The sequence below is a fragment of the Columba livia genome, chromosome 2 (genome assembly GCF_036013475.1).
Source record: "Columba livia isolate bColLiv1 breed racing homer chromosome 2, bColLiv1.pat.W.v2, whole genome shotgun sequence".
NCBI lineage: Eukaryota > Metazoa > Chordata > Aves > Columbiformes > Columbidae > Columba > Columba livia.
This window is the reverse complement of record NC_088603.1, coordinates 26,834,058-26,861,467: the sequence shown is the minus strand read 5'-3', so window position 1 is coordinate 26,861,467 and position 27,410 is coordinate 26,834,058. Positions and strand designations below refer to the sequence as shown.

Here is a 27,410-nt window from a genome sequence, read left to right as displayed (position 1 = left end):
AAAATGGTAGCATTTGGTAACCTAGCTTAAGTCCAACAGAACTTCATTAATCTGTCTTTCAAGAATCTGTGTGAAAGCCCTGTATGAAGACTACAAAAAAACAGGTTGTAAATGAATGGCAAGTCTTTTCAGCTATGCAGACAAAAAAAATCCTCAATGATTTTTTTCAGTTAATTTAAGTAAGCCAAAGTCTGTCAAGAACCTATCCAGACCTATTCCTGCAGCCCTCACAAATAATTTTTATCACATATTTTATCTCATGTGACAGAGAATGCAAGATGCAGAGCTAAGAATGTAAAAGTTGTGTAAAATGCTAATTTTGACTTCACAAGGCATCTGAACAAAAGGGCTTGGAATTCTGTGCCATGTTACATTGTTAACGCATTGAATAAATTAATATCTGAGAAACATACCTGAGCTAGGTGGGATTGCTTCATGTTTTATCCAGCTTACATTTAAAGAATCTGAATTAAATAAACAACGTGGCCAACCCCCTCAACAAATTACTTTATTTTTTTTTTCTGTAAATGACGATAACCCAGACATCGACCCTTGTTTAATCTATACCATGCTGCCTCTCAGCAATTAAAAGCTACAATCTGTTATTCTTGCTTTACACCCCGTTCCCCACCCTCCAAAAAAAGCATCTAGCAGTGCCAAAATTACATAATTAAACTAAGTACACTGCGATACGCATGTTTCTAATACGGAAATGTCCTAAGGTCAAATAATTTGGTGTTTTTAAAAATAATAGATAAGAATTTCTTAAAGGCAACTTCCCTCTATCTTTTTCAGTGAGTTCTAAGACAGAAAAAAACAGGAAGCAGTTGTGATCTTCGTTTCAACTTTGCCATCACACAAGGTCAACTGTGATTTTTTACTTCCAGGTAGACAAAGAAGTCATGAGACAATGGCCTTCTCATTGGTAAGGTCCTACTACACAACAGAAGTTTATGAAGTAGATGTAAGTGAACAAAATGATGCATCAATTTATTGTAGAAAATAGCAATACCTTTATCCTGTAAAATATTCCTGCCAGCTGGATGATGCAAAGGAGATGCTTCAGAGCTGTGCCCAGATTTTGAAGGAGAGGAAAGTGGAGTGTCTCCCCGAGCATGTGGGGAAAGGACACCTCCTTTGTGGTGCTGTCCACCTTCTTGGTTCTCAGTTAGGTTGTCAAGTGAGATTGCTGCACTGCTAGCCACAGGGGAGAGGGAGGAAGCACCAGAATCTGATGCTGGTGAGGATGCTCTCATGCATAAGGGCAGTGGTGATTTTGAAATGTGCATGGGACTACTGTAACTGTTTGACGGCTGTTGGTATAAGAGATTATAAAGCAAGTTATATCATTTAGTAACCAATCAGAGCAAGGTTTACTTTGAACATGCAATTCTTTTATTAATAATTTACCCTTCTATTTGTAAGAAATGCTTTAGCAATTCATGCCATTACCTTTTTTGATAGCACACAGTGTTGTTTATTGGTATTTGCTTTCAGATGAGGTCAGAATTGGACAAAACAACGAGTACCATATCAATTGTGTTAACAAATTAATAGAGAAGCACACTACTCAAGTTCCTTTCACCTCCTGCATAAATAAAAGGACTCACTCTGCATTATAAAGCACATAAATCAGAAAGCCCAGGATTCCTGCTAAAAACAAAACAATAAAACCAAAAAAACAGGTGTGCTGACTCAAAGGAGAACAGACTCACACATCGCTCAAGGACATTCATAGCATACTGGCCACAGAGGAATAAATACTGCCTGTGCTACAATGAAAGGACAAAGACAGAGGATGAAACAACTTACAGGGGCAATCTAGCACCCCATGGGAAGCCTGAGGGAGAGGGTAGAGTCCTTCTCACCTTTCGTTCTAGGCTGTCCTCACCATCAGTTGAACTGATGCTATCATACAGCCTTGTTCTAGAAGGTCTCTGCCGCTTGTTCTTCACTGAAAGCTGAGCTCGAGTCTTCAGAGCTTTGGAGTCCAATCTCTCTGTTTCTGGCACTGCTTCATTGAAATCTGTATGGAAACACGATTTTAAACTATTTAACAGAAGAATCTTTCACTCCTTTTTCCTAAGAATAGCACCTGCATTTGCAAGCACATGCACTTTGCATGTTTTACTTGTACCTGTATCTTCAACACTGTCAAAATACATGTGCAAAAATAAACGGTTATTTGCATAAATCATTAACAAGTTTATCTACTCTGATCCAGTAACTGCATAATGATGAATCAACTGCAAATATTTAAAAACTCAACAAATTATTCCCACTGTTACATGAAGGCCCACACACAAAAAAAAGTTGTCAAACACAGATGTACTAGCCCAGAAAGCAGGTCCACTTACACCCCCTGAGAGACTTGCATGTTCCTGGCCTTCACAGAGTTCTTCTCCATCAGGGCATAAAGGAATCCTCACTGCTTTCCGACAGACATTTCCCAGGATCTACATGAATATGCCAATTTAGACCCAGGGGACTAATTAATTTATCCCCAGTCCTGCCCTTTAAAGCCACTTGAGAAGGATGTACTAGACAGTAATTTTTCCCACAGCTGCCCCATTAAGCATTTCCCTTGTAACTGCACCAGTTTTGCAGGCTGCTCATCAAATTACACAAGTATCTCAAGTAACCCTCAAGCTGCTCCATATTTGATCATAACCAGAATGGCTTACAAATTTAAAGAACATGACTTGTTCTCTGCTGTACTGAGCGCCCCTCAAAATTACCTTGTACAATACATACAAAATATCAACAAGCAATGTGTGCAGTCAGTAGCACACAAACAGTGATACAGGTAGTATCCAAATAATCAGATAACCCTTTGTGAGTGAATTGCCTTACAGGCAGCCTTTCACAGGATTATGGAACAAGCGTTAAACTCACTCCTTTGGATCTACAGTGGCACAGGGTGCTTGCTCTATGACATTATCCCTCTCAGGAGGGGACAGCAGAGAGGAATCCCAGTCCTCCTCTGGATGATGAGGTTATCTGTAATTCAAAGTTCTATGTGACAATATGAATTTCTGCTCTCCCAAGTAGCAAGTGACAGGATGAAAGGAAATGGCTCAAGTTGTGCCAGGGGAGGTTTAGCTTGGATATTAGGAAAAATTTCTTCACAGAAAGCATTGTCAAGCATTGGAACAGGCTGCCTGGGAAGTGGTTGAGTCACCATCCCTGGAGGTGTTTAAAAGACGTATAGATGAGGTTCTTAGGGACATGGTTTGGTGCTATATTGAGGTTATGGTTGGACACAATGATCTTGAGGGTCTCCTCCAAAGAAAATTATTCTGTGACTCTATGATTCTATGAATACGATGCCTCAATTGTTTGCCTCAATCCTTCTGCAAGTAAAAGCATCTTTATATTACTACATGGCAATCTTTTTACTTCCTCCTTTCTGCACAGTCAGAACAATTATCTCCCATTGTAGATACTTCTCTCTTCTATTGAGAGTTTTTTAAACTCATAAAGCTTACATAAACTTGATAAACCTCACTAAAATATCTCTGTCAGCACCAACGATCATGGATGGTCCCTCATACAAACAGATATACATGAGCAACCTCACACAAATACAGCCCTGCCTTGCACTCGGATCACATCAGAAGACACTCTGCCAATCCCCCTTCCTTAAGCAGGAGTCTGGAAGACATGATCATTACTGCGATTATCACCATCTACTGTAGTTGTTTTCAGCTTTCCAACAGCAACAAGTTTTGGTAAAATAATTAGAAAAGTAATGTTACAGTTTTGCAGGAAGGACCTGAGAATGCTGAAAACAAACATTCACTGCAACCATCAGTGATGTTGCGTAAGTTTAGCATGATAGTAAAAACCCAGAAGGCCCATGAAAGGCATCCTGAATCACAGCTGTTCAAGGCAGGAATGGAAAAGCCATGATTTTGCACAAGGGAAGGGTCTCTGCTGCTTCCTTGTTAATTAGAAAAATAACTATGTTGTGTCAAGCAGGACACAGGCTGTTAGATTGTCATTATGCTGACCTAACACCTCAAAAACTCACTGAGAGATTTGCAACAAGATCGCAGTAGTTATGCCCCAAAAAACATCAAAGAATCATCACAACACCTGGGTGAAAGCTTGGGAAATGTACTCTACTCTCCCACTTCTTAACTCTTTACAAAGTTGCTGTACCTTCTGAAAGTCTGAGGTTTGTGCAGAAGATGATGTATTCTACCCTATGTACTTTAAAACAACAAAATGAAATAAAAATGAAGATCACAGAGCTGCATTATTTTCATATATCATCAGAAAAGAGATGGGCATTATCACTCTCACTGTTGTCTTTGTATATACAGGTTTCTCCTGGAAAAATCATGAAAGCCTATTTCTTTGGTTTTGAAGGGAAAGCCTTTTTAGATCTCCCCTCTTTCATCTACTGCCCCAACACCATTACGTAGTATATGAAAACTGGAGAAATATTTCATATAAAAAACAGGACAATGAAACAATCTTACCTGCCTGGGTTCAAAGCTGCCCTGCTCAAGAGTGTCTTGTGAGCAAGGTATACTAAACACTTCATGTATGACTCGCCTCTACAAACAGAGCCAACACAACTTCAGTTCTCTTTGCTATCGATCATCCACTCAAATGAAACCTGAGTATTTCAGCAAATTAAAAATTTCACAAAGCTGCAGTAAGACAAAACACATTTTAAAATGTGTTTTTGCTTTTTACACCAGAAAAGAAATATATTCTTTGGGGTTTCAACTTTTTTTTTTTTTTTTTTCCCCTAATCCTCATAGGAAATGATTGATGCAGCAGAAACTATCCCATTTTAGTCTGACACTCAAATCTCTTCACCTCTTGGGTCAGCTTTTTGATATTCCACTGAATCAGTGTGCGCACAGAGCATGTAAGTGCTAACAGAGGGCAATGGAAGAGGCAGAACAAGGCATCTGGACAAAGGCAGGGGTGGCGTGGAGCCTCTCATTTCAACAGTCATTATCTATCAGTTGAGTTCAAACTGTCTCTCAAAACCAAAGCCACATGTTAAGATAGCATGTCAGTAAATAACTAAAGGGTAACATTAATTCAAACGCATTTTTATTTGTTCAGATCTGTGTTTTCTCAAAGCACTGCAAAGACTTTGAGTACCATGTTTTTGCTTGTATAAGAGTTAAACCCTATATACAGATGACACTACAAAATCATTAGCATTGTATGACCTGTAATTATGCTTCTGCCGTAAGTACTTGATAGGATAACTGAACATTGTCATGATTTGAACTGCCTATATCTATTCTTTCAAGTGCACACACTTCCATACATGGCCTCCTTTCACAGCTCACCCGTGAGTTGCCTGAGTGGTCTCTGTCCTGGCCACACACACTGTCACCCTCAGTCCCCTCGCTCTTCCATGGAGAGCCACCAGCCCTGGCTGTTCCCTGGCACAAACACACACCCCATGGGCTTGTCTGGGAATCTCCCAGCACACTGGGAAGCCTGATAGATCTCTCACATAGAAGTCATAACAGGTTCTATTTTGCTCTCAGAGATGATGTAATTAGACTTTCTTTCAGCAGGTGTTCAACTACTTGACTCCAATGGGCTTCCATATGAATTATTTCATTACCACTGTGGAGCAGGAAAGAACCGGCCTGTCCTCCCACTGTTCTTCCATTATACAGGCTGATAGATTTCAAAATCTCCTTCTGTGAACCGGTGCATCCCTGGGTATCCCAAGGCACCCTGACACTACAGCCATCAAAGTGGCTTGAACAGGTGTTGGCACAGAGGTGAGCAAATACTGTCAAAGTCGGCGTCAAGGCTGAACTGTTTAGATTTCAAACCACCAGCTCCTTCCAGTGAATAGTTTGATTCTCTATTGGAGACACAGCTCATGACCACTAAACCAGAAAGCTACAGTGCGGTTCATCTGTTTTCCTGGACTCTCTGAATAAATAATGTATTTGTAGAAGAAACACAATCCTCAGGCTTCTTTCTCATATTCCCTGGCAAAGCAAAGGAAGAACTCCGTGGTCCATAATGGTTTTGATTTATAACTTTTGCTGATGTTCCTGGCAGCCCCTCAAACTCAGTGTGAGGTTATGTTGCAGCGTGAGGAGCCACATGGTCTGGTGCGATGCTAAACACGGGCAGAACACCTGTAGTGGCAGGGACAGGGACAGCTATTCTTGTGTGTAAGCCCCTGCCAAGTCTTATCCATCAGTTCTTCCCAAATCTAGTTCCATGCAAGAATGTAATAAACACCTCAGATCATATTGAAGAAAAAAAAAAATTCTCAGTGTTCTATTAATTAAAATATCTATTTTTACATAACCTGATTTTTTGAGGGGTGACAGACCTGCAAACTCAGGAACAAAAATTAGGGGATGTGGCTGTGTACATGCAGTCCCACACCACAAACCTAATGCTGAGGCTTGAGGAAGAAACGCTTGTTATATTCACCAAAAAAAAAGCCAGCGAAGAGATTGGAGTGCTTGTGTGAACGTCTCCAAGGCGCTATGCACAACACACGGCACCCGCAGGAACTCTGCTCACCCTCCAAAGACATCACGGACATCCCGCCCACCCTTTATGGCTCCTCTGCAAACATCCACGGGGTGATCAGAAAATACACTCATTATTAGTGATTAGTATTACTAGACAATGGTAAGTCCTTTTCTTAAAAAGTTTACAAAAGTGTGATATGTAGACAGATGTTCTTCCTCTGCAGAGCAAATATCACCACACCACTCTCTGAGACAGACTTCAGAGACTTTGTTACGGAGTTTACTGGCAAAGGTATAGGGAAGTCAAAAAGTGATGCAGCATGTTTAGGGATCTCTCTATTTTAAAAAAGGACTTCTCTTTTTCACTTGTTAAAAACACAAATCCAGGCTGGAATCTAAGTTCTAACTTATGCTGTTTCTGCTTTCAAATAATCACTGCTGATTGTCTGTTTTTCCTAGCAAATAATTTGTGTTTGTATGTAGGTGGTTAAACTTGGCCATTTAAATTCACAGATCGTCTATTCTAGCTCTCAGAAGTACTGAACACTGGTAACATGTCTCCAAGGGAGTGTTTTTGCAACGAAAAACAGCAGCTCTTGGAAAATGCAAATAGATCAATTGAGAAATATCATTTAAAAGTACTGACACAAAGAGTTTTAATGCTTTCCAAAGAATTTTTGAATTTTTAAAAATAATTTTGCAATTTTCTTTTTACATGTAGAAATTCCTGGATTTCAGCTCTTGAGCCCTGAATGTGTACTGACATTGTTACAATAGTAATGTAAACATGATTTCTGTGTGTCAGGTAAAGAAAACATACTTTTCACTCCTGATGCAAACCTCTGAAAGGGTTCCTGCTAATAGCGTTGCTAAGTATTAAATATTTTGTAACGCTGAGTATCTATGGCAGAAATACAGATTTCCTTGTCATCCTGAGTGCTTCTGAATGTCAGAGATTTCAGTATAATAAACACTTGCTAGAAAGAAATAGCTCAGGGAAACCAGCTCCACAAAGTCTGCAGACCACCCAAATACCATTTCAGAAGGACTAGCTCTTTTTCATGCACATACTTAGTTAAAAATGTAATTCATATTGTTTGTTTGTAGAGCAATATTCAGTTTGGGTCCACACATGAAATAACCGCTAAAATATCCATTTTAATAAAACATGTCAGAGATTATTAGAAATACATTTATTTGGTAATGTAATGCATTTTTTTTCATAATATTCATAATAACATTATAGCTTATTTAAAATGAAAACCTATATAGGAACAAAGTCTGGTGCTCCTTTATCGGAATCCCAACATCTCTGACACCTGATTCCACAGATGGTACTAAATACACAGTAAGTATCGCTCCTGCGCCAAGCAATTTTTTTCCAAGGCTGTGGACCTAAAACTGGCTTTAATTCTGCATATACTTCAACAGTGAGGAGCTACTTGCAATTACAGAACTTTAAGTAAGCTGTGGAAGTTATCTGTGTATTTTCACTGGCACGGCCTGAAAAATGGGAATTATCTTCTCTATGCAAAACAAGTAAAGGTTACAGCCACTCTACTGACAGCACCTATCCAGATCTCAGCATTGCCACAAATCATTATGGCTCTTCAGTAATGCAGAACAAAGTCTTACAAGTCTTATGTTGTAAATCAGGTTGTGCTACAGCTGAATAAGATTTTTAATTGATGTGCCAGCAAAAAATTTGAATTTTATTTACAAAACGCTCCATCCTGAGAACGGTGAGTGCCACCTGCATAGTTCCTTTTGATGTCTGTACCAAGGTGGGATCAGAACACGGAGAAATCCATTCAAAATGTTAATTTAACATTGGTTTTCTCATTCTGGTAACCTTGTTTGATCTTTGGTGGTTAGGTAATCAAGGACAGATTTAGGAACAAAGGAGAAAACACAATTTTCTCCCACTTTATTAACATAACAGAAACATTGAATTAAACCTAAATGTTGATGACATCCCACTGAAAGCTTTATGAAATCAATAATGATGCTTATTAGCACTCAGTCACTTTCATTTCTTTCAGAATACATATTGCACAGCTATTCTGGGACTCTATACTGGCATTATTTGGTATAACCCTGATATGGCTGTCATTAGATACTGAATTTTGAAAAAAATAACAACATCCCTGCATTATTGTTTCTTCTAATGATAAACATGCTATTTACATATGTATTAACAGGAGTTATGGTTTGGTTCAAACAAACCTTGACTTAAGCCATCCAGGCAAGACACTTGCTTAGTATCTAGATTTTCCACTGGATCTCCTCTCGAAACTTCTCCAAATGATGTCTGCCTTTCAAAAATGTTGTTGTTATTGTTAACCTGGCTCCCATTTTGCTTCATTAGCCTGAAAACTTCTGCTTCCAAGTCTCGTATCTGAAAGAAATACAACACAGTGTTAGACGTAACACAAACACATCTATAAGATAGGGATTTTTTCCAGAATATCAGTCAGAATTGTCTCATTCTTCAAATATGAGAGAAATTATTACTCACACGAGCTTGTAACCCTTGAACCTCTGCAAGGTGTGCTTTCTCCAAATCTTCTATTTTCTTTCGTTCAGCTTCCTGGCGTTTGATGAAATCAAGTTCTCTTAGGGGGAAAAAAAAAAAAGAAAGGAGAAGGATGTATTTGCTGTCATCAAAGAAATCGGATTCAAACAGAAAATAAAATGTTGTGATTTATCTTAAACTATACAGCAGAAAAAGCTGTCCTTAACATCTTTTATTACTGATGTAGTAAGAAGTATGAAACCCCAATAAGGACAAAACCCTACACAATTACTTACTTGGTATAAGTGAATATGTTAAGACATAAAAATGGTAAGAGGAATTTATCTGAAAAAAAAATCTCAGATGTTCTAACTGATAATCAAAACAGTTAAATCAAACTATTTTTTTCATAATCTGTGTTTACAATGAAAACAATGTTAGCTGATTTTACGCTGTGTTCTGGTGCAGGAAATGGAGCAGCATAAGAACAGAAAGATTATCCAAGCTCATGCTAGCTGTTTTCCCTATTCTTATTTTGCAAATCTAAGACATTTGTGATAGAAAGCACACAAGACACCAGCTAATTCCGGAACAGTCACAAAATTCCAGGATGGCTAAGGACAGTTTCACTACCTAAAACCCTTTTTAATGGGACAGGATATTCACTTCTGTACTTCCCAGCTGTCACCTGACACTGCTGTGTGTTTTTGAGTTTTCTTCTTTAAATGAATATATTTCAGCAGGAAAAGAAAAAGTTTCTGCAATTAAAAAAAATAATAATAAAATAAAAAGAAATTTGGGGGAATAGAAGCTGTTCTAGAAATGTAAGATGTTATTATTGTTGCTAGCCATAAGGGAGAGGGGACCACATGAAACAGAGGGGGCCAGGTAATCATTAGTTAGCTCAACTCAGCTGAAACATTCTTGGCATCTACTAGAAGAAAAACAAAATGTAAAAGGTAACAAAACAATTTTGGTTTTGATATCACATTAGTACACAGTAGGAGTGAATCCAGCTGACACAATACCCATATAAATCGCTGCAAACCTTGCTAATCAAACGCTTTACTACGATTACTCTTGGCTGTTTGTAATGACATTGAGTTATCTAGTAATTCTGAAACATTCCAACCTGGAATACTACAGACTAAATCATTATTCAGTTATAGTATGATTCTTCAACAACACTGAACTAATACTTGAATACTACTAACATTTTACCATAATAAAGAGCTCATGTTTTTCATGAAAAAAGTGAAAAATATTGTTTACCTTACAGGTGTTAAATAGGGAGTTTCAAATTTCAAAATATATCACATACATGTTTCCTATCTGGCCACTAATTCATTTGCAGAGCCTGGCGTAACTGCTTACTTTTGCTGAAAATCCTTGATTAATTTCTTTGCCTTGTTATATTTCTTCTCCAGAGCCTGATACTGGCTTTGTGTCTCCTTGAGGTGCTCATTCACCGTGTGACACAGGGTTTGTGCCTCAATCCAATAACTCTCTAATTTCATCATCCTTTCCTTATTCTCCTCAATGTTCTGCTGGAGTTGGGTCTTCTCCAATTCCCACCTCACCTTCTCATTCTCGGCAGCCTGCAGCTGAACAGAAGAGCGGAGATGCAGTCAGGAAAAAGCTGCCAACTGCAGCCTCATCGCTGAGGATTAATTCAGACAACATGACTACTGAAAATCAGGGAATTAATACCTATAACAGTAATATGCTAGCAGTGAAAAGAGTATTCCCAGACAAAGAAAACAGGCTGATACAAACATTATTCCTCCTCATAAAACAAAGTAGAGCCTTTGCTCTGTGTTCCAGTGCAGCCTCTGTGCTTCCCTGGGTTATAATAAACACACTTTAAAAATGTCAATAGTGGAGTATTCAGGCAAACTGCAGAGTTAATCAGTGAGTGCCAGGGATGCATTTTGCTCTATGTGTGTGGCTCAGGTGTCATAAAGCATTCATACACTTTCACAAAATGATGAGATTTCTTATTCTGGGAGGAATCTGATTTCCAGGTTCTGTATTGTATTTAAGGACTTTAGAAAACAATAGGAAAAAAACTCAATTGCGTCTAATCTATCTGCTTTTTCACCCAAATTAGGAATTCCACTGAATTCTCACAATATCTGTCTTCATGTCATAATCTTGCTTAATCTAAAAAGCCAAACAAAAGAGGTTGAAGCATAGTTCAAAATTTAACATTGGGTCATAACCTAGAATATTTTTTTCATTTAAGCAAACAGAGAGTTTCACATCCAATACTGAAAGTATGCCAGAACTATTATGAGGACAAAGAGAACCTGTTATACATATATTACTCCTGTTTTCTTTAAATTTGCTTACCGAGTTGTAAGAAGCTAATATGAAAAGGAAAATATGCCCTTGCTGTTGAAGATTTCAGGGGTCAATTCTGCCCAACCCATTAGCACTGCTTAACCCCATGACCAGTGCAGTTCAACTGTTTGGCACCAGTGAAGTCCAATGACTTTTTCCAAGTGACCCCAAAGAAATCTGAATTTTACTGTTGAGTTTATAATAATCCTTAGCTGATTTGCTAGTTTTTTACTAATTTGTGTGTGTGTGCGTTAGGCTTCTCGCTTCCCAGCCGAAGCTAGCTACAGGTTTGAATGTCTGGTGCTGGATAAGGGTAGGGTTGTAGCAACTTGTAGATTTTAGCTCCCAGAATTTATGGAAAACAAAACATGCTTTAACATCCTTGTTCAATTATCCAGACTGTTTAATTTGCTCCAGGCAGTTCTGCTAGCATCAAGGATGATGCACACAAAAAGAAAATAACTTGTTTGCAGTTTTAGTAGTAATATACCTAAACCCGTCACATTCTCTTTGGCCCTATTCAAAACACTAGGTAAAAAAGTCCAGCACAAAGAAGCACATTAACCCTAATCTTGCAAATGGATTTGCCCAGGTGAGTGTTTACACCCACATATCCTTGCCATGAAGTCAGTGGGGCTCAGCAAATCAATCCCAAGGGACTGACCGTGCGGCTCCGATTGCCAGACTGCAACTGGAAAGCAGAGGGAGAAAAGATTCCTCACTTTTTGAACTAAAACAGTACAACACGAATTGTCATCACAGAAAACAGTTGCATTCTGAATTTGGATTTAACAACAATTTATGCAGATTTGATAAACACTATACAAAATACGCAGCGAGTGCAAATGGTTGCTAAAAGGAAATAATATAAAATCTTTTGCTCAAGTACAATTTTCTCTTTCTCTTCTTTTTATTTCCTTTATAATGTACTCAAAGGGAAGGACATCATTATAAAACCTAATATTACTCAACAGCTGAATTATCAGTTGCCTGCCCATAAAGGTTATCCTAGTACAAAAAATACAATTTCTTTTTATTGCTGTAGCAATTCAATATAATAACTAGCAACCAATCACGAGATAATGTTTTCTGTTAAACTAGTAAGCTTTTTCCTTTCTAGATATCTTTTAAAGAGAATCGCAACAATATGGAACAGCTCTTTTTCGTCTCTATATAAAAAGTAATTTCTATTACATACCTTTAAATAAATCAGGCTTTTTTTCAAATGTCAAAAAAAGGAAACTAGTATAAACTAGTATAAACAGGATACTTCAACATTACTGGTAAATAAAAACCCTACTAACTTAGACTTGAATATTCAATACAATTTTAAAACCTGAGAAAATGCATTAGAATTGTAAAACTAAAAATCTGCCATTTAGTCACTATGATACCCCTTAAAATGTATATTTAATTGAAGCTACGTAAGTTGGCAGTTTCTCTTAATAGCAGCATTTAAGATTTTACTTGAAACTTTGAATAGAAAATATATACCAAGACAAGATTTAGCTGAGCCACTCTGCTTCTTAATCAGCCTTTAATAAGGATGCTGACTTCTCCACCCACATAAAGATACGTCTTCAGATCTGATTTTGCATCAGATGAAAAAAACAGTGTGTATTAACCGTATATTGATTCTTACCTTCGTCTTCAGCTTCTGAATTTCAGCTTCTGTAACTGCATGTTTGATTTGCAACTAAAATTGAAAACATAAAATAAACAAGAAGTCACAGAGAGTACACCAGTATTTTTAAAGCCTATGCTGCAAGTTGAATACCTTATTACAGAGCAGAAGGCCTTGAAGAGTGCTGCAGTGCAGTAGATTGTAAATTAAAATGTCTAGCTTGCAAAATGACTCAGTCTATGCAACCTAATTAAAGATAGGATGCCGTTTAACCACTCATAATTTCAAATCAGAACATCCAATCTGTTTAGCAAAACCAAATGTCTTATGCTTTAAAAAAAAAAAGAAAAGATGTTATCCTGCTGGGCTTCGCTCTCCTCTGATGTGAATGTGAAATACGTCCCAGTGCTGTCAGAAAGTCCCACTGCGTTGATTAAAGCAGGCACGTTACAAAAAAAGCAAATACGGAAATAAGTGATTTAACAACTTGAGAAGTCAGGAAAACCTTGAGGGAAGATTCCACATGTTTATTTCATGCAAGAAAAAAGGTAAACTGATGCCATTCTTCTCTACTATTATTCTGCTCAAGCTAGCTAATCTCAATATGAGAGCAGTTACACAGGGAAACTGCGAAAAACAGGAAACGGCATTCAAGCACACAAAATGATTGCAAGCAGATTAGTAGCCCAGGCAGCGTGCTAAAGGTTGCAGTGACATTACCCAGCACCGTGCACAATCAGTGCAAGGGTTGGTGCTGAGGACCCAGCATCCATCTGCCTATCTTCTGGGGAGATTTCTTTTGGACTAACCTACACTCTTCTGATCCTGTGGAGTGAATACTCATTAGCTCTTTGAGTGTATTAAGCAATGTCCTGAAACACCTTCAGTTTCAGCCCAAAGGTCTACTGCTCGCAGGCTCCAAGAACACTCTGAAGTGTGAATCGAATGACAGCTTCAATAGCATAACCCTCATCCAAATGGAAATGATCATGCGTGTGCACCCAATACTGGTCTGTACCCGCATCCCTGCTGCTTTATCATTTAAAGCACACACAACTTCTGACAGGCCCCAAAGCCTTAAATCTAAAGCACTGTTTAATCTGAAACAGTGACTTGTGTGTGTTGGGTTGAGAGCAAGGACATACCCTGAATTACAGCCTGAGTTGGCACTGCAGTGGAAACAAAACCTTAATCCATTATTTATGAATATCAGGAATAGTTACAGAAAAGCATGTTTTACATGAGGGTTAATTCTCTTGGAAGACTAACAGGAGGCCTTGGGAATAGTTTATGTCAAGCTAATGGAATATGTGAGGAAGTTGTACTAAACCAGAAATTATAATCTCTGGTGAAGCAATGGCTACATCTTTGAAGACCAGGCTGTTCGTTAAAAAAAACCCAAAAAACTATAAATAATTCAAAAGAGAAGCTCTGCTGGAGGAGAGGAGTAGTTTCAAAATAAAAGGAGCCATCACAAAGGTGATTGGTACAAGTATTGAGAAAGGTTGAGATACTTCTGAAATTCCCATTTCATGGGACCACTTGAACACATTTCTTGTGGCAGAGGAAACGCACACTCTCAGGTGCAGTTTGGTTTGCAAATCAGCCTGAACTGATGTAGTAAGTAAATCTAGTCCTTTCTGATGGAGAATTACTGAATTTAGGTTGGAAGGAGTAAAGGAGACACTGACGCAACCAGTTCCACCTGAGGAACTGTTTAGGAAACTTCATTCCACTACTTGTTCCTTGGTCACTGTCTCCAGAGGAGACTTAAAGCACTTCTCATCCTCAGGATCACGTTACTTATGCTCACTTTCTGACTTTGCACTGAAAACTGTTAACAAATCTTCCATTGCTCAGTGAAAGCAGATGTAGGATCTAATTTCAAATGAAACCAGTCACTGACTGCAACTGCTTGCAGAAACATGTAAAATGTGGGGGCACACCAGGTGCACTCGCAGGTGGAACAGCCATGGGGCCAGAACAAACCTGTCCCGCGCAAGCAGTGACCCACAGATCATATGAGGCTCCTGAGCCACAGGAGAGCAGGGCTGCTGCTCCAGGACACAAAGATGCCAGCGCAGCTGGGAACAGGGCACGGAGCTGGGATTAACGGCAAGAAGTGACATGGGGTGCTACTGCACCCAGTAGATCAGGAGGCTGAGTAGGATATATACCATTTTGTAATTATATACAGTAAAGGAAACTAAGGAGATACTTTAATAAGTATTTGCAGAGGTCACTTGCAATTTTTAAGCTCACTCAATCCAAACTCTGATCTGCAGTTTTCAGGGATGAAGAACTGGTTCTTCCCATCATTCCATTTCCGTGATTCGTGAAAAATCAGAAACCAACCCTCTCAAAATGTTATGGAGTTTATTAAGTGCCCAGGCCTTTGCTTAGTTCTGCTATCTCATTGTTTTGGAGTGAGATAACATCAGGGGAAGGACGGATGAGCTGGAGTTTGCCCTTCGCAGAGTTAATAACGAAATCAAAAGGCCAAGACTCAAAGCCTTAGGCTACCTGCTTACAGTCCATTCCCATCTCCTCTAAAAACCCCACAAATCAGTCAGCAGCACTTAAACAGCTTATTATTACATACAAATAAACTCTGAATTGTTGCATAAATGACAATCTGCTCAGGTACAGATGGTTTTAACAGTTATTTTTATACTGTTATTAAGTTAAAGAAAAAAATACCAAGCACCCAGCCAGATCACTGAATCAATACATGGTACAGCAGATTCCACTGAGGCAGAAGAAAGAAGACACCTTCCTGCTGAACAGACAAATGTGTAGCTGGACATCCACTTTTGTCTTTTTTTTTTAATCAGAACTAATTATGCTTGCAGAATAGATGAGAAATACTAATACATTTATGGGTTAGGCTGAACAACAGGCAAGGTCAATTGTTTGACAAGCAAATCTGCCCTTCATAGTTAAAAATTTTAAAGCAAATTTTCTAATAGGGGAAGAGAAATAACTTATTCCATGTCCTGTATAATGTCAGACAAATTCTTGGCAGATACTATTTTGTATTTTTATGTTTTCTAAGTCAATACAAAACTGTGGAGGCTTCATTTTAACAATGGACATTTTGAATCATTTTTGGCACGTTTCCTTTGCAACGTTGTCTTGAAAAGCTGATTAATTTTCTTCATAACTGTAAAACCTCTTTTTTTTCCGAATAAGACAGAGAAAATAGCTAAATAGCTTGAATTCATCTAAAACTGCACAATGTAGGATGGGATGAAAAGCTAGCAAATGTTAAATACCTAGAGTACCATGGGGAAAAAAGTACACAATGGAATCTAATAATCTCCATGAAAATGTCTATATAATCATTATATTTCTTGAATATAATAATAATCCATTTTTCAAAGATTTCATTGAGAAGTGAAATGTTAACACCTAATTCTTACATAAGATGTCCCTTCTCCCAGTAGATCCTGTCTCTCTTCAATCATCACAGCTAAAATAAAGCTTCTAGCTCTTTCTCTCAAATCAGTTAAGGAAAATCAGTCCCATTTTTCCCATTTTACAGCCAGGAAGCAAGACTTGCAGAAGTACAGTGATTCATCCAGGAATGCCCGTCTCTCTCCTGACTTCCATTCCAAAAGCAAGGCATTTCAAATAAGAGTGAACTGAAAGTATTTGAGCACATTTTTCATTGCAAAGACTGAATTCAACTAATTAGGTCAAACTATTATGCTTAAAGATTATGCCCAACCCACTTGTTTAATACCTTCATTAATCTCTGCAGTAAGAACAAGAAAGAGCAGTTATTCTTTAAATACAATTCCAGAAAACACTGTGTGGGCTTGTGCAGCGTGATTGTGAACAAGTCCTCTAGTGTTGAAAGAATTCAGGGCAAATACCAAGAAAAATACATGTATTGACTCTGTAGCAGCCAACAAAATGCAGCTTCACAATCAGTGAAACAAAAGTGGCATGTTCGTAACAGCGGTAACTGTGTGGGTTAGTGAAAAAGAGTCCACTCTTATGCAGGAGCATTTAATTTTCCTTCTCAGGCTCTCATCTACACTTGAACTAGAGGATCCTCAAGTCCTTTAATTTGATCTCTTCTACACCAGTATTTTGAGGCCATTAAACCAAACAGGTCTGCAAATAAAAGCTTCAAAGCAGTTTGGACACGCTCAAGTATAGCAAGAGGCCAAGCTGATGGAAATTTTACGCAAGCATATTCTGACGGGCAATTTATTCAGAGGTCAGTGCCTTGCCCATCACTGCAAATGTGCTTTGCACTGGCACCTCTTTGAGAAAGTATCACAATGTGTGATGCAAAGTATTAGAAAATGGAGTAAACTGTTCTGCTAATTTGCCTAAGAGTCTAGAACTTGAAATACGGAAGAAATTATTGTTTAAGTGAACAAAAAAACTTTCAGGAAGCAATAATGAATAACAGTAGGCCTCCAAAGGCTGAAAAGGGCATCAGCAGAAAAGGGAAAGATGGGTTGCTCTGACTGATTACTTCCCATACATTACTCTTGCTAGACAGTAATAATAACATATATTTATAAAAAATAAAATATCTGTTTTGATTGAAGAGAAGGGGAGAGGATAGGGGAAAAAGAATCAAAAGGAAGCCTCTCTATTTTAAAACTCCACTCTGGGCCCAGAAGGACTATGCTGCTCAAATCTCCTATGAGGTTCTGGCTACTTTCACCCCTTCTATCTTCACTACACTTAAAAAGAAAAATGTTCTTTATTGTCACCTCTGTCATCACTGTGGGCTTGAATAAATCCAACTGTTTCATGTCTTTATTTGAATCAGAATTCAGTAAAGGTCAGAAATAAACCACATCAAAAGCACAACCTAAAATACACAAAAAATCATAGAATATTTTGGGTTAGAAGGACCTTCAAAGGTCATCTAGTCCAATGCAATGAGCAGGAACATCTTCACCCAGATCAGGTTGCTCAGAGCCCCATCCAGCCTGGCTCTGAATGTCTCCAGGGATGGGACACCCACCACCCTTCTGGGCAACCTGGGCCAGGGTTTCACCACCTCATTGCAAAAAAACCTTTTCCTCATGTCTGGCCTGAATCTTGGGTAAATTAAGTTACATTAATTCAATGATTGTGAGAAACATCACTAATTCAAGCCTCAGTTAGTAACAGTGGATGCCACGCAAACTTTACAACCACAGAGATTTGATAAAACACCAGTTTGAAATGCACTTGCTTCCTCAATATACTATCTTTCTATACACATGGCCAAACATATGACACTGCTGTATGCTGATGAGCCACTGTGTAATGGTATAGGAAGAGCTCCACATGTCCATTTTCACAAAATGTAGCATTTGCTGTTCCATTTTCCTGATCACTTTTTATTGCAATCTTAAAAATAAAAGAAAAAAAAAAAAAAAAAAAGAAAAAAAAAAAAAGGAAGAAAAAAAAAAAGAAACCTGCTAGGAATAGATGAACTTGCACTTCATCTTCCTCGTCAAAAAATACAAACTAAGTGCTGGGGCCTGGTGACTTCCGTGCTGAAACCATAAATGATACATCACTCTCCATCAATCCAACAGTCACCCGAAAGCTGACATTAAAACAACTCTGAAGACCAATTCCACTTCTTTTAAGCATATCTTTTTGAGTCATTCAACAATACTGAGCATACAAGCAGCTAGAAATCAACTCTAGTATTCAAGAGAAAAATAAGCACTGAACAATGAGAGAACTAGAAATCTAATTCCAGTGACATATTTCAGGAATATTTTCTGATCTACAACTTACCTCTTTGAATTTGTGAGCAAGCTTGCCGGTGTCCACATCACTGGGGGAGAACATGTCATCATTTTCAGGGAGATCAAACACTTCAATAGCCATGTCACCTCCTGGAAGGACAGGTCCCATGTCTTCATCTTCTTCATCTGTAGCATATTCCCCTGTCTTAATTTTACAGCATTTAAGAAAGTCCAGTTATCCTCTTTTTAAGTAGAAACTGTTTGAACAGTAATTAAATTACTGTGCAAATACAGCATACTGTATACAAAAAGGGTTATATTTTTCTTTAACTATAATCCCAGTACTTATGAATTCTACCAGACAAAAATATACAATTCCACCATAGTATTTCAGAACATTAAGAGAGAGGAGAAAACAGTAACCAGGAACTCAGTGCTCAAGCACTTCTGGCTGAATAGTTCAATGGTTTTCATCCTTTTCCAAATGACACCCTCTTTTCCATAGGAAGAGCTCTCACAATTTATCTCAAATTTAACAAGAAATCTTTTCCAAAAAGAAATAAAAGCAGAATAGGACCAACAAGACCTTGATTAGTGTTTTGTAAGCCATGTAGACGCAGTAATTCTCCCGTGATATTCCATGCTGAATTTGAAAATCTATCGGTTTGTTCTTTATAAACAAATCAGCAATAGAAAAGTCACACCCACACAGAAAGACAACGGCAGGAAAAAGAAACCGAGTGTCAGAGACAAGTTCAGAGACTAAAGTCAGAGTTTACTGAACTTTCACCCTAAGGAGCTGCTTCTAGCTAGTTTTAAACAGAAAATGCAGGTGTTTCTTAGGCTGGTAAACCATGGGATGTTAACAATTTTCTGACAAAACCGGATTTAAAAACACCGTAAGCTACAATAAGTATCTCAAGACTAACAAAATAAAACAATAATGTCGAAAAAATAAATCTAGTGATATTAAACACCAAGTTGCCCTGACAATCTTTTGCACACATGTGCGCGCATCTCTCTCCGTGCCCGAGGTAGTCAGGTCCCCCGTGCTCCAGCGGGGCTCCCGCTGGGAGTACATAGCGTGTGGATCACTAACAGTGTGCAGGCTGCGCAAATCACTATGCAAACATATAAAGCAAACACTTCCCTCAGGGCCACATCTGGATTTACAAAGCTTGGGACTCAATATATACATGGAAAAGGAAGGGCAGGGGAAGGAGTGTAGTCCTCCTGAAGTAAATACAGTCACAACACCAAGATTTTGACACAACTATGCACATTTTTGTTCATGAGCTTTCAGTTACCAAGATGCAGGCACGTAATATTATCAGAAGTATATTCCCACTAGTGCTGGGATTATCTATTAGTGCCATTTTTCATCAGAAGAACTTTTCAAAACAAGATGTAAGAACTCAGATGTCCCAACAACAGTTTGAGTCTCAACTTCCTACCTTAATTTAGTTTCCCAGCTGTTGTTTAGGCTTATTTAAATATCTCGCAATTCAAAAGCAGGGCATGGAAGCACGTTAAATCTAAGCGCTCAAGTACATACGGGCAGAAAGGATATATGTATGCATTCAACGACAGGATGATATGCTTGCAATAAAACATCACCATTTCTTGGATAAATAACACACAGGATCATAGAATAACAGAATGGTTTGGTCTGGAAGGGACCTTCAAAGATCATAAAAAAATTACATACTCCTTTTTAAAAACTATTAAAGTTTTAAAAAACAAAGCCAAAACACACAGAAAGCTTAGAATCATTTGGTAAAATCTTCTGATATTAAAAGAACTATCAAAAAGAAGGTAAGTCACCAATGTGCATGACCCACCCATACTTTAAATGCCACTGTTAATGAGAGCAACTCTCTGTCTCTATAAATAGTTACATATTCTCCCATGGAACAGTAACCATGTATTTTACATACTTTATATATATCAAGCCTGAGAATCCCAGTAGTCTTCAACAAACAAGGTAACAACTGGTGTTGCTTATTTTTCATTCTTTAAAATAAAAGCAGAAATCACACCATCTATCTCACTGGAGTTTTCAAGCATATTAGCATTACAGCTAAATGAAACAACACCTGAAATTAAATTGATCAGTCTGTATGTCCAGATCTCACATGCACACATGAAATTTTCTGCTACGCTACGCCTGTAGTAACTTCTGGTTTTATTTTATTCCCCACGGCTACATGGAGTCACTACCTAAACAGAAAATTAGGCTGCTAATTGCCCTGGCTTTTTCCAGGAGCATGTAACACCACCTTCACACACCATCAGGGTGGTGAGAGGTGGAACAACTACCTCCACAATCCCAGCAAGATTTCAGTGAAAGGAATTATTGTGGGGACAAAATACTAACACAGTCCATGTACTGGCAATTTTGCAGTCATTATCCCTGAAAAATCTATAAAAACATAACCATCAGTTCCACATGAAAAAAACACATCTTGGCAGGTCCGTCAGCAGTGGGAAGGAAATCTCTGAAGCACGCAAAGAGGAAGCAGAAATTGGATCATTAACTAGCAAACTCATGCATGGTTTATGTAAAAAAATGGATCTGGCTCAGCTACACGTGCTTTTTAAATGAATATATTAATTTAGTGCAAATCTTAATTATATTTATCCATTTTAGTATAATAATAAAACAGATGAATTTAGTTAAAACAGATTTCGCAAAAGACTTAAACTAAAATGAAGTACTTTACACAGAAAGAAAAACAAACACGTATAAAGGACTACGTTATATTGGGGAAAAATTCAAGAGCAGGCACTACTTGAAGGACCTCAGGAGCCAGTGTTTGAAGGGGGACATCAGGCAGCTTAAAATGAACACAAAAGATAACTTTGCTTCAAACTGTACATAGCAAGTGTGGATGAACACAGTCATTTTTGCATCAATTAATGCAAAAAGTAGTCATCAAAGCAAAGCACAGTAGTTTGTTCAAGTAAACAAGACAGCAAGATGACACGAACACATTACAGAACACTGAAATAAATGAGACATTTGCTTTCTTCTCCAAAAGAAAGGGATCCAATCTTATAATCACACAAAACTCAAATTACAGGTTGAAAAGAACCAACGTGTACTTTAAGGAAATGTATGTCATAAACTGCATGAAACATACTTTTCCAGGAAAAAAAATAGCTCTGCTGACTTCTGTTTCACATGAAACTACTAGAAGGTTGTTCAGACCCTGCACCAGTAAGATAGAATGGGAAACACGGTGTTTTACAACCAGCAGCAAGGCACAGACAAGATTTATTTTACTTCAGAGTAACGAAGCCTTGTAAGGTAACAGTTGTTATTGTAGTTGCCTGAGGTTCCTTGCAATTCATGTCGTTTTCTTAGCTGACAACGACAATAATATTTTTAAGCTCAACAGTCAGTGAAAACTTACATGCTCTTGAAGGAAAACCTCAGACTCTTCAGTCTGTATCGGTGAGCAAAAGCCCTCTTTCTCATTTCAGTAGCACCTAAAGCTTAACCTTACCCCACCCACAGTAATAGCTTCTGATATTAGCCATTCCATTTTGCTATATACTATCACCGCTAATAGCATTAAATTATCTTTATAAACATGAACTACAATTTCCCTTTTTAAAAGGGAAAATGCATTACTCACATCATTTAATTGCCCTGTAAATTCTTGAAACAGGCCTAACAGTCCCAAGCAGAAAGAAGGAGCAGCAGCACCAGCCAGGATAAGGCAGACAGACCTCCCCCAAACCACCATAACAAACGCTGCATCAAGCTAAACCTTTTGTTTGTGCTGAAACTCTCCCACAATCAGGGAACACCATCTGAAGAACTATAAAAATAACTCAAACCCACCTCTTCACTTGAGTATTTGATGGTTTATACTTAACTCTTTCAAAAGAGCAAAGAAAAATATAAAGGTACAGATCAATCACCACTTTTACAGAAGTGCTTCACATTAATGATGTTGGAAAAACCATCTGCTCTGAAAGATCTTGTTTAACAAATGTGTTCTTTGGGCATTAGGCATTCAAGCACATTGCAACATCTTTGTTTTCATATGTGTCAATAATTTCTTCAATGATTTTAATGTTGCTTCGCTCTCAAAATGTCCTGATAAATGAGAATTAAAAATGAAAAAATTGTCAAATGACTATGAGTGATATTAAAATACATTAAAACATCCCTTGCATGAAACTATTTGTCTGTGGCCACAGAGTGAACAGAATTCTGTAATATGTTATTAATTTCACATCCTGCATTGCCATATGCAGCCTTCAGGAGAACAGGTCATCTGCTTTATGTGACTCTTGCCATTCACTGTAGAACATGAAGAAGATAATACCACGTTCAAATCAAAACTCTAAGAAATGTCAGAATTTGACTATAATGTGCACAGAACTCTATGTTAACACAGGGAAGTCAAAAGGTTTCAGTCGAGGATTCTGATTCAGGTTGTACTTAACACACAAAGTAGGAAATACAAAGACAGTACCCGCTTCAAAGCCACCTAGGTTTGTTTGCTTTTTTTTTCTGACAGAATACAACAAATTCAAAGGATGTGGAGTTTTAGGAAGCTAGATGAACTGATGATGAATAAATTCTGTGACAGGCTATCGAAAGGCAGCACCTGAAAAAATAGAATCTCCCAGCTTTATTGTAGTTTACACAGGCTCGTGGGGAAATGCCAACACTGCCACTGTAAGCAGTACTTGAGAAATAACTGATACTGCTGGCTCTGCTTGTCTCCTGGGACCTTAACAACAAATTGTGAGCTGTTGAGCTGTTGCACATTTATCCTGCTTGTCTTTGCATGGACCCCCTTTGGGGCATCCCTTTTCTTTTAGTGATCATCAGTTCTGCACACGATTCTTGTGTTTTCACGTGCTGACTTAAACGAAGGAGCATCTGAAAGGATCCTGCAATCCCCTGATGACCTGATATCAGCAGATTATAAAGTGCAGGGATGCAGGGCATTCATATCATATATTATGTTTCTTTCAGGATTACTTGTATAGTTAATGATTTACTTTTTAGAAACACTATATATTAGTGTGAATCTCCTCCAACAAATAACTGTCATGTAACACTCCTGCAAGGCAAAGGAATGAGAAGTTACAGCAGACCAACAATCATCTCTTTAATTTAGCATCTGACTCAAGTCCAGTGCACACTACTGGGTGGCAGAAGTCAAAACTGTCCCAGTAATGCTCCTATTTTAACGAACTCAGATCCTTCTAAAAGAGCTAGATGCTGCTTGGGCTATGATGAAAACTACCCTAAGTTTCAAACCAGAGGACATCCAGCCAGCTGGCGGCACAAGATAAAACACCAGGACCTGCACACGCTTGGCACATGCTTTCTTCTTCTGGTTTGACCAGCTCTACCAAATGCAGTCATGTGCAATGACTCCAGGACTCACACACAGATCGCTGATTTCCTGCTCCGGAAACCCGATACGTTATTGCTGTCTTTGTGGTAAAGTCTCAGAGGCTTGCAATTTGACAGCCTCAAAGGAGGGCTGAATAAAGATCATTTTCTTGATTATTTATGCAGCATGACAGCTGTAGTTTGATAGCCCTGAGACTGAACAACTCCTGCCCAACTCTGTGCCACCTCAGCATGAAACTCCTTACACTGGCAACGCAAATACTCCTGAACTTCATGCAGTTAGAATCACTATCACTTTGAGGGAATGGACTCGAAAGGATAGGGGTCTTTGTACATTTGTGGATATTCACTCAGACAGTGTAAATTGAGATAGTCTTGCCCAAAAGATGCCCTACTTACCAGAGCCAAAGAACGCAGGGCTGGTAGTGGTGTCTGGTATATAGCAACATAAGCCCAGACACATATGACCTCCCAGAGCAAGGTGACAGTAAACGGACCAGAAGTGCTTGTGGTGACCGAAAGTGTCTTTGAACTGTCTCCAATGTGCACTAGATCACAGCTTCCATCATGTCAATTGCCCAGGAATGGTGCAAGTTATGTGAACTTATTGGGACGGCATAATCAGGTGACAAAAAAAAATTCAGGATTGCTGCAAGTTCCCAATAAAAACTACTTCTGATAAGTTTATTAATTAAGAAAGGGAACATGCCTAATTGCACACTTTAGTAACTATACCCCTGCCATCTATTCTGAGAACAAGGTGTACCACCCCCCTCCCAAATATATATATATAGCATCAAGTAGGAAATGGGTATGATCTTCAATGATCCCAATGTAGATTTTGAGAACTGATGTACTGCATTTGTTCTGATGCCTAATTCCTTCTCTTTTCAAAAGAGATCTTTGATGATCCCTGGTAGATGTCTTTTCTTTTCCTCTCTTGTCCTACTTTTCTCTCATACAGCATAAAAGTCTGCTTTGCATTGCAAACACTAATAGCCAAAAAGCACGTCATAGTCACAGAAGAGGTCATCATCCTCAGTGTAGTTCTATGATAAGAAAAGATGCCTCTAATTCCATTAATTACTTGCCCCATCTTATTTTCTCTCTATCATTCAAAGGCACTACCAATAGAAAACACTTTATCCATTCAGTATTTTTTGTGTTAAAAATTTACGCACTGAACAGGGCTAAAGAGTCTGTAACCACTGAACTGCAAGGACAAGAAGATACATCACAAAAAGAATCCGATACCTACTCACCCCTGTGCTCTTTCACTATTGTGCTGAGAAACATCTGCATGGTCATCTGTGATTGAAGTGCTGCTGTCAGCAGCAGCCCAGCAACAGTCCTGAGGCACTACTACCAGTATCAGTATTGATCTGTTTGGTTTTAACAGCATTTTCTTTATTGTCAGATCTTGAGTTAAGGCATCTGTGTGGAGCGTGAAGGTAAGCAACACAAACCTCTGAGATTTCTTTCAGGTAAAAGGTGTAATGCATGAATTAGTCACACAGGTCTGCCTTCAGCCACACATCCCTCTACTAGTGAGTACACAGTGAGAAGGGTTTGAACATCAGGCACTTACGACACACCTCTCCTTGCCAATATGAAAGCTGTAGGACTACGTTTACCATAAAATGACCTCACAAGTCTTTGCACCCTGGCATCTACAGCACGCTGTGATGAGGTGTGAGAAGTCTCTTGTTCCCAAGGCTAGAAGGAGTTGTCTCTATTTTTTTTTTTTTTGAGGAGATGATAGACTACCTTCAAGAAATTACTCAGGCACTTGAATTTTAATTCTAAACTAAACAGAACACTTGCATGTTTCTATAGGTTGAGGAGAGAACAGAGAGGATACGGATTTTCTATCCTTCATGATCTTGCCCAGGCACATATACATATGCATCCCTAATACACACAACTTTTATTTATGTGAGTTAAATATGCACCTACAATAAGATTCATTCTAACACATATTCAAATATTTTTATTTTTAGTATCAGTGGAAATTAAAGGGACTGAAAGCATCACTGGGGCTCGAAAGAACTTTTACTTAGTTTCTGGGACACTTCTCATTGTTCTGACCTGTTGCTAGTTTTAACAGTGTGTTTCAAACTCCAAGTGTATCCGGATTTTACATAAGAGTATTTTTTTTCCCTGTTTCACTGTTTAGAAGCCTCATCTCAATGCCTAAAAGAAAACTAAACTGAAATTAATGCATTGCGTGAATTCTGTCTCCTCTTCTCTATTGACTCCTTCCCCAAATAATAGAAAAATCCTGGCCTGAGCAAAACCACACTAATAGATGGAATCTGACATTTCAAACAGTATTCAAGATTATGTGAAATGAAGACAGTATGCTTGAGCTAAGTGGCTTATTAAAGCAACTGCCTTTTACCTTAGCCCAGCAGCTAATTTTGGGAGTAAGAGAGACAGCAGTCTCTGAAAAAGATTTCTTATTAGTCTTTCCAAGCATCTTGATATTCAGGTATATTAGAATTTTAGGAGAACTGGAAGGAATTATGGAAAATCTACTCAATGAAGTTGATAGTTTCAAAACCCTTGTATTGGGACATCAGGCACTAATCATGAAGATCAATACAAGCTTCAGATGAGGTAGATTAATTCTCTATCCCATGGAATCTCTGTTCACACAGGAATAATAAGCAGTGTGTGGGGAATAAGGGGTCTTAACCTGGAATTTAAAAAAAAATTCTTAATGTTCTCTATTAAGAACATTCTAGGAAAGAAAAAGGTCTAAAACTTCCCCAAACACCCAAAAGTTAGAAGGCAACTTTTACCAGTTTTCCCAAAACCCACAATGTTTCAATGCACGAGAAAACCAACTTTATTCCCTTATTTCAGCCAAAGCATACACTTTCAGAGGAGGAGCAATGATTCCAGAAGCATCAATGAATTTGATATTTGCTCTTCTGGAACAAAAACATTTTAAATACATGCTGAAAAGCTTTTCAGTAACTTTGTTCTTCAAATAAAATCCATCATCAAGATATGTAAAAATCAGCAGCAGAAGTAATGGGGAGGGCCAGAAGCTGACCTCTTAGTGACAAATAAAGAGCAGGAATTAGGAACAGGAAACAGAACATTGAAAAACACTGCATAGTGAAACACTAGACAGTCTGTTACCTCATCATCATCTGCATCGTACTGTGCGTAATGTTGCTCCAGCAGCTCTCGCTGGCGTCGTTCTTGTTCTAGGGTTTGGCTGATCAGCTGCGCAACCTCACTCACTTGTCCTGGTTTTTCTCGTCCAATTACAAACCTGTACAAAACATTAATGAAAAAATATTACCTCTATTGGTTTACCAAAGTTCTTGAT

At 38.3% G+C, this 27,410-nt stretch overlaps 1 protein-coding gene across 9 annotated transcripts in view; it reads right to left on the bottom strand.

Moving 5' to 3' along the window:
* The window catches only part of PPP1R9A (protein phosphatase 1 regulatory subunit 9A), a 140,624-nt gene that overhangs the window by 17,660 nt on the left and 95,554 nt on the right, over positions 1 to 27,410 (bottom strand). For 3 of the 9 annotated variants that reach the window (XM_065051090.1, XM_065051091.1, XM_065051089.1), the window contains exons 6-14: positions 27,218 to 27,353; positions 18,731 to 18,886; positions 12,986 to 13,039; positions 12,008 to 12,034; positions 10,375 to 10,604; positions 9,004 to 9,100; positions 8,712 to 8,883; positions 1,869 to 2,026; positions 1,013 to 1,313 (exon numbers count right to left, since the gene is read on the bottom strand). In XM_065051090.1, the coding sequence (XP_064907162.1) occupies positions 1,013 to 1,313; positions 1,869 to 2,026; positions 8,712 to 8,883; positions 9,004 to 9,100; positions 10,375 to 10,604; positions 12,008 to 12,034; positions 12,986 to 13,039; positions 18,731 to 18,886; positions 27,218 to 27,353 (1,331 nt within the window). The remainder of the gene's footprint in view (positions 1 to 1,012; positions 1,314 to 1,868; positions 2,027 to 8,711; positions 8,884 to 9,003; positions 9,101 to 10,374; positions 10,605 to 12,007; positions 12,035 to 12,985; positions 13,040 to 18,730; positions 18,887 to 27,217; positions 27,354 to 27,410) is intronic. The other 6 variants (XM_065051095.1, XM_065051094.1, XM_065051098.1 and 3 more) reach the window with 3 other exon arrangements.